General features: G+C 45.9%; 1 protein-coding gene across 3 annotated transcripts in view; it reads right to left on the bottom strand.

Annotated features, from left to right (window-relative positions):
* Positions 1-1,127: 1,127 nt before the first annotated feature.
* The window catches only part of HS3ST1 (heparan sulfate-glucosamine 3-sulfotransferase 1), a 34,547-nt gene continuing 24,270 nt past the window's right edge, over positions 1,128-11,404 (bottom strand). For all 3 annotated transcript variants that reach the window (XM_061145507.1, XM_061145509.1, XM_061145508.1), the window contains exon 2: positions 1,128-3,437. In XM_061145507.1, coding sequence (XP_061001490.1) covers positions 2,387-3,325 — 939 coding nt within the window. In that variant the 5' untranslated portion in view covers positions 3,326-3,437 and the 3' untranslated portion in view covers positions 1,128-2,386. The remainder of the gene's footprint in view (positions 3,438-11,404) is intronic.

The raw sequence follows: 11,404 nt of genomic DNA, 5'->3' as shown, positions 1-11,404 counted from the left end.
CCTCCTTCATCCCGACCCACCACCTTCTTGCCCCAACAGTGCAAGCTTCAAGTACACCATCCCGAGGGTGCTGGCATGCTTAAGTATTTTGCAAAAACCATCATCTTTGGACTCAGAAAACACATACCAGAGTCTCCACTCAGTCACTCAATTCCTGGGCAACCTTGATAACTCGATTTCACCTTTGTCTCTCATTTTTCAACCTTCATCTTTCACAGTGGGTATGACAGAAGTAAGATCCAGTGATTCACTACAGAGGGAAACACTCTGCAGATGGCAAAGTACCACATCAACAGGAAGCCCGCTCTATTTCTGCCATACCCTCTGGGGAGCTGGTTTTTTTAATGACAACCTTGACTTCCCTGGTGGCTCAGACGGTAAAGGATTTTCCTACAATATGGAAGACCCGGGTTCAATCCCTGGGTTGGGAAGATCTCCTGAAGAAGGAAATGGCAACCCACTCCAGTATTCTTGCCTGGAAAATCCCAAGGATGGAGAAGCCTGGTCAGCATGGGGTCACAAAAAGTCGGACACGACTGAGCGACTTCACTTTCACTTAATGAAGGTGCAGAGAAGGCATTTTCTGCTGTCTGTGCAGGGTGGGGCGCAGGCCATGCTAAGGTCAAGCCAGGCTGCAGCTACTGAAGCATAACTAAGGTGACTCATTTCCCTGATAGCACAGCTGAGAAAACCTCAAGCTCCTTCTTGTCCTTTCGATCTGGCTCAGGCTCACCTCTTGGGATGGAAGACATTTGGCACCAGAAAAGGAATATGTCAGGAAGAACTGTCTCTAGGTCTTTCCATTTGCATTTAGAGAAAAAATGGGTAGAACCCCCCCCCCCCCAAAAAAAAAGAACCTTGGGCTTTGACTGTAAGTGAACTCTGAGCTCTGTTTTATAGTCAACGTGAACTTGGGCGACTTCCTTACCTTCACTGTGCCTGTTTCTTCCACTTTGAACTTGCCATTGTGATTCCTCCTTCCTGGGGTTGCTTGAGGGAAATCTCAATGAGTTCCTCTACAAAATGTCCATTTCACTCCTCTGCCTTAAGTAAGAACTATGTCAGGAGACACATTTGTGTCCTTGTATTTTTTTGTTTTACCATAACAAACATATTTGTATTCATAATAAGGAAAAAAAAGTCTGATTTATTTAATTCTGAATGAGACTGACTGAACGAAGAACACATGAGAAAACTGAGGCTCAGAGGGGTTTATTTGATCATTCCTAACAACCCAGTTGTTCAGGGCAGAAGTGAAACTGAAATTGGGCCCCTTGCCTCTGAGGCAGGTGCAAGGGGTTCCAAACCTATTTCTGCCACCGCTTTGAACTTTTCTCTTTTCAATTTCAACCCTTGGGAATTTAAATTTCCTTTCACATTCAGAACTCTAAATTTGGAGCTGATGTTTAAACATGTACATGCCCAGGTCTCAAAGCATATGGAATATATGTCTATAAGTGCATATTGATCTTTCAGGAAATAGATTAATACACTCCCAGCCCAAGCAACCGGTTATCCCTTTAGTCAGCTTTTCACAGATGAGGACATGCATACATTCTGCAATTCCTCTTTTCTATTCTAAGTGACTTTCCGGAGACCCATTGCCACCTGGGGCAAAGTACACAGCCCCAATAGCATTCTGAAAGCCAGGTTTAATTTCCTTTATTGTTGTTTCATCTATTGCTGCAATCAGAAGGAAGTGTAAGCACTCTTTGAGGCAAGCCTCTTGCTGGTTAGCAGCTAACTTCTCCAGCTTAATTGCTTTGTCCTCTTGGAGTTTACATGGAGTTAGAATCCACACTCAGGTACCTGCTAAAGCTGGAAATGGGTGAAAATGTCACCTCCAACAATAACAGGGCATCTCAATGAAGAGAAATCTCACAATGTAAGTAAAAAATAAATCTGATGACCTCAGGGAGACATTAAAAAGACAATGAGCAAAGAAGAGAAGGGGAGAGGAAGGTAATAACTATGAAAAACATTTTTTTTTAAGAGTAACAAAGAAATATATGCGATGAATGAACACACACAACTATTTGGAGTTGGGGGCAAGTTAATTATATTCAAAAAAGACTGCATCTCCAGAATTTCTTTTTTTTCTTTTTTTTTGCAGTTAAATATTTTAGTTCCTTCATATAGAGACATATTACACATGTTAACAACCATGAAAAACAATACAAAATGCCCTCGATTTAACAAGTAGAAAAATATAACTAGTATATATGGCAATTGTGAATCTAATACTGTACAGAAGTAATTTATGGATCTTACAAATAAATTATACTTAAATGCCCTTTTAAAATTCTTTCCCCCACCCCAGATGTACACCAGAACTTACAATAGGAAAGGTTCCGAGCCTAGCTTATCGCAAAAAAAAAAAAAAAAATCAGTGCCAGTCAAATGTTCTGCCGACAAGCTCAAAGAATTTCTTATTTGGCTCATGAAAATATTCGTGCAGTTTATTGAGGAGTCTGGGGTCCACTTGGGGGTGCGCCCGGCCTTTGGACTCGTGTAAGCAGCGGTCCCGGCCGCCGTCCCGCAGGCAGTAGAAGCCCTTGGTCTTGTTAAAGTAGAAATTGGAGGCGTTGATCTGCGGCGACAGCCTCAGAAACCGCTCCACCCTCTGGATCTCGGGGAAGGGGTCCCTGATGAGGCGGTCGCCGTCCACGATGTGGATGCGGCGCAGCGGGAAGAAACGCAGCCAGTTCTGCATGTGCAGGTGGTACAGGCTGCGGTTGAGAGCCTTGTAGTCCACGTTGAGGCGGCCGTCGCGCACCAGGAACTCCTCGATGGACGGGTAGGGCTTGCGCTTCTGCACGTGGTTGTAGAACACTTGGGTGTAGTCGGACAACACGCGCTCCGACGGGTCCCGCAGGATAAGCAGCAGCCGGATGGCCGGGTTCATGCCGTGGACGCGCTCAGGCACTTTGGGCGACGTGAAGTACGCGGGGGTCTTTTCCACCGTGAGCTGGTGCGGGGCGGAGAAGGGCATCTGGCTGAGGTACCAGCCCAGGCCTTGGCTGTAGTGCTCCTCCCAGTCGAAGAAGTGCACCTCGTTCTCGGCGGCCGCAACATCTGGATGCAGGCTGAGCATCTCCAAGAGCGCGCGGGTACCGCCCTTGCGCACCCCGATGATAATGGTCTGCGGCAGCTGCTGGGCGGAGCCGTTGGGGGCCACGCCGCCCGGGATCTCGTCCTGGAGGCTCGCCGCTTTCCGCACCAGCTCCGGCTGGCCCGGCTTGTCCCCTGGCACCACCGCGGGGCGGGAAGGCACTAGCTGGAGCTGGGCCACCAGCATCACCGTGCCCAGGAGCAGCGGGGCCATGCCGGACACCACGGTGGCTTCACTGGGCTGGGCGCCGCTGGGTCATGAAGCGCTGCCCGCAGGGGGGCGTCTCCAGATCAGTGACACATGGGTATCCGCAGGCTTCTGATTACTAGGAAACAAAGGAGTAAAGTATTAACCCCACATAAATACTGGGCTTAATCAAGCTGACAACTCTGTCATCTTTGGCAAGACATTCACCTTCTCGGGGTTTTCTCAGTTTTTTAATCAGATGGTAAAAAAATCTGCCTGCAATGGTGGAGACCCAGGTTTGATCCCTGGATTGGGAAGATCCCCTGGAGAAGGAGATGGCAACCCGCTCCAGTATTCTTGCCTGGGAAATCCTATGGGCAGAGGAGCCTGGCAGAGGAGTCCAAGGAGTTGCAAAGAGTGGGACATGGCTGAGCGACTTTCACTTTCACTTATCCTATCAAGCAGGGGTGGCAAACAGTTTCTGTACCAGGCAAGAGAGTAAATGGTTAGGCTTTTGGGGACATATAGTCTCCATGGGAACTCCTCCAACTATGTTGTTTTGCTCTAAAACATCCACAGAGACCTGGGTGTGGTTGTTTTCCAATAAAGCCTTATTTATGGGCACTGACATTTGAATTTCATATCATTTTCATGGGTCATTAAAAATTATTCTTCGTTTACTTTTTTCCCCCAAACATTTATATGTTTAGTGCTCTACTGGCACAAAAACCAGGCCAGATTTGGCCTGTAGTCCTATTTTGCCAACCTTTGCTACAAAGGAAAAAGATGGGCAAGGTCTGTCGGACCTCAGTAAACATCAGTGAATAGCAACCAGCTGCCAGTCCCAGGCAGAAGGGCAAGTGACAGCGAAGCAGGCATGGTTTCTGCTCCCCTACCCACCAGGGGCTTCTCATTTAATAGGGCCGACGGACCTGTTTGAAAAATGGAATGGTTAGCTCCAACTGTTCACTTGTCCCTGGATCTAGTTCTTGCTGTGGCCTCAGTGCAGGGGGAGTGTACTTCCTAGTGATTTTAGATTTGGCCAGTGGCACGTGGGCAGATTGACTGGTCTGAGCTCCTTGCAGTGCAAAGAACTCTCAAGAGTCTTCTCCAGCACTACGATCAAAAGGCATCAATTCTTTGGCGCTCAGCCCAAACCAGTTAGTCCTAAAGGAAATCAACCCTGAATATGCATTGGAAGGACTGATGCTGAAACTGAAGCTCCAATACTTTGGCCCCTGGATGCAAAGAGCTGACTCATTGGAAAAGACCCTGATGCTGGGAAAGATTGAGGGCTGAAGGAGAAGGGGGCTGCAGAGGACGAGATGGTTAGATAGCATCATTGACTCAATGAACATGAATGTGAGCAAACTCAGGGAGATAGTGGAGAAGAAAGGAGCCTGGCGTGCTACAGTCCACGGCACTGCAAAGAGTTGGACATGACTTAGCGACTGCACAACAACGTGGGCAGAAACGACAGTGTCAGTGCCCAGCATAGGCCTTAAGAGGACTGTGTGTTTTCACATGCCCTCAGCCCTTACACCATTGTGATGAAAAAAAAAAAAAAGTGCCCTGGTCCTAGGAGGAAGATGAAACACACTTGGCGCAGAGCCACCCTATCTGTCCCCTGTGTGCAGCCTAGCCATCTCCCTCATGTGTAAGAATGAGTGCTTGTGGTTTTAAGCTGTTGAGTTTTGGGGTGGTTTGTATTTCAGGACACATTTGGCAAAAGTTAACTGACACAGCCTGGCTGCAAGCATCAGTGTGGTATCCGTTATGATCACAGTTTAGGTACTTTGAGGACCTGTGTTCCTTCATTTTGCCTGAAACGATTAGGGATGTCTTCCTAGTAGAGCAAGCGTGTGCAGTGGGCCTAGAGGGATATACAGGTGAGGTTACTGGAAGGAACAAATAACTTTCACAGAAGCGAAGGTTAACTGTTTATAAAGAGCAGGTCTTGCAGTTTCAGTCGAATGTCACCCCAACACAACAGTGGAAGGTAGAAACATAGGACAGTTATAGATGAGGGTCTTGCCCAAGGACACAAAAATTTATTCCATTTCAAAATTCACGGTCCAAATTTAAAGCTCTGAACGCAGGGCTCTTCCCATGAACTGCCTCCTTTATGCCTTCTCCTCTTTAACTCTCTGAGATTTATCACATTTGGGCATTAAAGTCCCTAAGGAACACAGGCACTGCTGAGCTGCAGCGCATGGGCCCCCAAGACACATGAGCCATGGTTGATGTTTTTACAGGGCTGATAAGCAGCAATCCATGTTTGACCCTCTCCAGGAAAGAGGCGATTGGAAGTTCTGTTTTAAATAATCTCTGTCTAAACACAGCTCAGGGAGAGTTGGAGACAGGCCCAGTTTGGGGACCGTGGGACTTACAAAGCCAGAAAACATATTTTCTATCAAGAAGGCCCATCATCTTCATTATGCCAGGTCTAAAATTCACTTTATTAGTTTAAAACTTGTCTGGGGTGGTTAGTTTAGTTGCTAGTTGTGTTCGACTCTTTTGACCCCATGAACTATACGGGATTTTCCAGGCAAGACTTCTGGAGTGGGTTGCCATTCCCTTCTCCAGGGGATCCTCCTGACCCAAGGATTGAACCCAGACTTCCTACAGGCAGATTCTTTACCAGCTGGATCCACTAGAGAAGTACTAAAACTTGTCTTAAATGTGTCAATGAAGAACAATATACAGGGCTTCCCTGTTTGTGATCAAACTGATTTGATATCCTTCAGATATCAACTGTATTAACCACTTTGAAAAATGTATCTTCAAGATCAAACAATTAAAAAGTTGAAAAATCACAGAACACTGGAAAAGGAACCAGAAAAATCACCTGACATGCTTATTTAGGGGGAAAAAAAAGAAAAAAAAAACGTTTTGGAGAGATGGTCAAACAAGATGGGGTTCAAGGTTAGTCTTATTGATTGGATGAGCTAAATTTAATGGGCCATTTGCTTTAGTCAAATGCATGTTTTAGCATGACTCGGTGAAATTCTATTTCCTTTTCCACTGCCGGTGTGGGTCAGCCAAAGGGACCAGTTGTGCTTGCCTTTCACATGTTTGGGGTATGTGAGCATGTGCACATGCATATCTGTACGTCTGTGTGTACATGTTTCTGCACACAAGTGTGCGTGTGCAGGCCATGGCGTGGGTGAAGCGAGGGAGATAGCAACTCTTCCACATTGAATAGCTATGCACTGCCCATCTCACAGCCTCACATCCCAGAAAACAACACAGTCCTGGAACACGGCAGGGACAGAGTCAGACGCCAGCCCTGAAAGCCACATGCGTTGACTCTCCATGCTCTTTTCACGTTATTATGAGGCATGCCAGTTAGCACAGTGAGCATCTGAGATCACTTTCCTAAAGGGGAGTTACCAGCAGACAGCAAAAAGAAGAAACATTTTTTTTTTTTTTTTTCTGCTTGAACCAGGAGGCTTGTGGGATCTTAGTTCCCCCACCGGGGATTAAATCTGGGCCCTCAGCAGTGATAGCCTGAAGTCCTAACCACTGAACCACCAGGGGATTCCGGAGAAGAAACTAAATACAGCTTGTCCTTTACAAAAACAAAACAAAAACACCACCACTCCAAAACAATCTTCCCTCCAAAACAACCAAAAGACTGGTATACAGTTTAAAAACTCCTTGCTGCTGTTCAGTCGCTCAGTCGTGTCCGACTCTTTGCAAGCCCACGGACTGCAGCACGCCAGGCTTCCCTGTCCTTCACTCTCTCCCAACGCTTGCTCAAACTCATGTCCATTGGGTCTCTGATGCCATCCAACCATCTCATCCTTTGATATCCCCTTCTCCTCCTGCTTTCAATGTTTCCCAGTATCAGAGTCTTTTCTAATGAGTTGGCTCTTTGCATCAGGTGGCCAAAATAATTGAACTTCAGCTTCAGCATCAGTCCTTTCAAGGAATATTCAGGACTGATTTCCTTTAGGATGGACTGGTTGGATCTCCTTGCAGTCCAAGGGACTCTCAAGAGTCTTCTCCAACACCATAGTTCAAAAGCATCAATTCTTCTGTGCTCAGCTTTCTTTATAGTCCAACTCTCACATCCATACATGACTACTGGAAAAACCAGAGCTTTGACTAGATGGACTTTTGTTGGCAAAATGATGTCTCTGCTTTTTAATATGCTGTCTGGTTTGGTCATAGCTTTTCTTCTAAGGAGCAGGCATCTTTCAATTTCATGCCTGCAGTTACCATCTGCAGTGATTTTGGAGCCCAAGAAATAAAGTCTGTCACTGTTTCCATTGTTTCCCCATCTATTTGCCATGAAGTGATGGGTAGATGTCATGATCTTAGTTTTCTGAATGTTGAGTTTTAAGCCAGCTTTTTCACTCTCCTCTTTAACCTTCATCAAGAGGTTCTTTAGTTCCTCTTCGCTTTCTGCCATAAGGGCAGTATCATCTGCATATCTGAGGTTATTGATATTTCTCCCGGCAATCTTGATTCCAGCTTGTGCTTCATCTGGCCTGGTATTTCACATGATGTACTCTGCATATAAGCTAAATAAGCAGGGTGACAATATACAGCCTTGATCTATTCCTTTCCCAATTTGGAACCAATCTGTTGTTCCATGTCTGGTTCTAACTGTTGATTCTTGACCAGAATACAGGTTTCTCAGGAAGCAGGTAAGGTGATCCCGGTATTCCCTACCTTCACCAATACCTTCTCCCCTCCACTTTTCCAACCACACTGCCTTCCCCAAAAGAGTTATGTAAATAAAAGTGTAACACATTGTTTTACAAGATATTTAGAAAAACTCAAATCTCCACAAGTCATTAAGAGCCGCTCAGGAAGGTAAGAGCAACCCCTCTCAATTCTGACAGTAATCAGTGTTCATTTATGTCTCTGACAGTTTGTCATAGCTTGTTCTAAGATGGATCATGTCTCATTGTTACTTTTATTATAGATGTTAAAATGACCCACATATGCACTTGTACATTTTCCAGGAGACCCGATTTAAAAACCAATCTTTTCTGTAACCCTATCCAAAGTGTTATTACTTCAACACATAATCACTAGATAAAATGAAGGAGATAATGAAGCAGTTTTTTGTCTTAAGTCTTCAAAAGCCAGTGTGTATATATTTGCAGGACATCTCAAGGCCATTTCTTGTTGCTGTTGTTCTGTCACTAAGTCGTGTCTGAGTCTTTGCAACCCCTTTGCAAAGCCAGGCTTGCTTTTTAATATGCTGTCTAGGTTTGTCATAGCTCTTCTTCCAAGGCACAAGAATCTTTTAATTTCGTGGCTGAAATCACCCTCTGGGGTGATTCTGGGGCCCAAGGCCACTTGTGGTTTCTGACAACTGGAGTAGACAGCCCAGAGACTGTTGCAATTCTTACTCTGGAAACTCTTTTAATTGTGCAACGTGCTTTCTTCAAAAGTAAGATCCTTGACCCCACTCACAAATCAAGAGCGTCTCAAACAGGAAAAGAACCAGGAAGGCAAGTTTGAAATTGTAAGCAGCACAAAAATAAACAGCTTATTCTCTCTTCAGAAGTAACTAGGTACTATCAAAGGGAATCTTCTGGAAGTCTGGAGCCTGAGCTGGCACCAGCGCAAAGACTGTTCAACAGCACCTGGAGGCCAGTCCACATTCCTCCCAAAAGCAATGTTGGCAGCAGTCATCCGGAGCACTTGCTACTGAGCAGACACTAGGCTAGCCACTGTGCACGTAGGACCCGTGTGACGCGCACTGCATGCTGGACAGAACTGATATTGTCTCAAGAAAGTGAGGCTCGGAGAAATGGAGTGGTTTCTTCAGTCATGTCCGTCTCTTTGCATCCCTAAGGACTGCAGCCCACCAGGCTCCTCTGTCCATGGGATTCTCCAGGCAAGAATACTGGAGTGGGTTGCCATTTCCTACTCGAGGGGATCTTCCCAACCCAGAGATCGAACTCACGTCTCTTCTGTTTACCTGCATTGGAAGGCAGGCTCTTTTACCACTGACAACACCTGGGAAGTCCCATCCTTCCCTGTGTAGATGGCTTAAAATATCCCTGAAAGAGATCTAGCTCACTCTGTTCACGCCCTTTTACCAGGGAGGCTGCTTGCTTCATCCTGCGGTGATAAACCAAGCCCTGAGTTTCAAGAATTCCAAAGCCAAGAGTCTTTCCCGTCAGCAGCACTAGGCTTCTTTGGGCCCCACATGTAGATGCTGACATAGGAGAGGACACAGAACTTTCCAGGTGGAGATTCCCCTGCATTCACAATTAAATCCAAGGGAACTTCCCTGGCGGTCCAGTGGTTAAGACTCCTAGCTTCCACTGAAGGAGGCATGGGGTCAGGGAAATGGGAAGCCACATGCTTTGAGGTGAAAAAATAACAGTGTTAAATCCAGATCTTTTTTGGGTCAGGAATGAACCTAGGATAGGATCTGTCTGCCCCTCCCACCTCACTGCTCCTTTAAGCCAAGCTCAGGCCTTCCGGTTCATTTGAACGTACACCAGCTCTGAGCCTTGGCCTTCTCTGCTCCATCCTTCCAGGATGCTGCACCCACCCCCCACCCCCCACCAGGCTTCCTGAGGCTGGCTGTCCCCTGTCACGGATTTTATTTCAAATGCTGGTTTTTCTCGGCAACGTGAGCCCACCCTCTCGCCTTTAATCACTTTCTTTCCCATCATCATGTTTTATATTCCCGATATACTATCCAAAATTATGTTTGCTTGTTTACTGCCTGCCTCTCCACCCAAAAAAAGTCAATTCAGAGCTTCCTTATCAGCATCCTACCTCCCTCCACTGCATCCTTGGGGGCTGGCGTGATTGCTGGTACCCAGCGGGTGCTAGAGAAGCTGTTTGCTGAATGAACACACCGAATGTAGTGGAAAGTCAGGCAAATGATGGAAGGCACTGACAGAGGCTTTTCATTCAGCAGAAAGAGAAACTTAACCATTTGCCATTTATGAAAAAGACAGTGGCAAAAAGTAGTAAGCTTTCCTCCCTAGAGGATCAAATAGAAACCAGATGTTGAGAAGGGGGCTCAAAATTTCTCATAGAGGACAGACAAAATCGCCTGAGAGCCTAGAATGCATTTTCATTAAAGAAGGATGGGAAGTAGTGAGATAACCCTTCAAAAATATTTAATTTTCTTCTTAAGTCTTACTACATAATTCACATTATGACCGAGATTTCAAATGTAACCACTACAACATATTTACTGTCAGCCCCATCGCTAGAACATATTCATGGATTAAAATTAAAGAACTAGAATATTTCACAGGAGGGACATTCAGTACACATCAAGCACAGCGATGCTCGTGGTCCCTCTGTCTGCCGGAAAACCTTCCCAGCCCCTCAAAAAAGTTGGTGAACCAGCCAGCACAGGTAAGAATCTTCTTGGATAACAGGGATGGTTATCTGGGGGGACAAAAGTCATCCAAGGGATTTGACAGAAGGGTTGGAAAGGAAACGATTACTCTCTCCCTGAGTGCCGGCTGTGTGTCAGGCGGTAGGCCCTCGTGTAGAAATCATCCCCGCTAATACTTGTAACAGTACCAAGGGGGTGGTTATTTTCCTTTTATTCTATATGTTTTTTGCAATAAAAGGGCAGTGAGTGGTAATAGAAAAGCAACTGGACAGACCCAGGCTAGAATTCTGAGACCCAACTGAGCTCAGGTTAGTTTCTCATTTCTTTGGGCCTCAGTGTGCCATTCTGCAAAATGGGCTAAAATCTACTTCCTAGGGATGCTATCATGATTCCAAAAGATTACCCATGCCAAAGAGACAGGGCAATGTCTAGCATTTACAGGGCATACGACGAATGCTAATGGCCTGGCTTTCTCCCCAAGGCAGACACAGAAACATGCTATTAAGGTTAAAGTGAAGTGAAGTCTCTCGTTCGTGTCCGACTCTTTGCAACCCCATGGACTGTAGCCCACCAGGCTTCTCTGTCCATGGGATTCTCCAGGCAAGAATACTGGAGTGGATTGCCATTTCTTTCTCCAGGGGATCTTCCTGACCCAGGGATCGAACCCAGGTCTCCTGCATTGCAGGAAGATGCTTTAACCTCTGAGCCACCAGGGTTAAAAGACCTTGTCAAATAAAGAAGGCTGAGCACTGAAGAACTGATGCTTTCATACT

Source organism: Dama dama, chromosome 6 (assembly GCF_033118175.1).
Source record: "Dama dama isolate Ldn47 chromosome 6, ASM3311817v1, whole genome shotgun sequence".
Lineage (NCBI taxonomy): Eukaryota > Metazoa > Chordata > Mammalia > Artiodactyla > Cervidae > Dama > Dama dama.
This window is presented reverse-complemented; position numbering and strand designations above follow the sequence as displayed.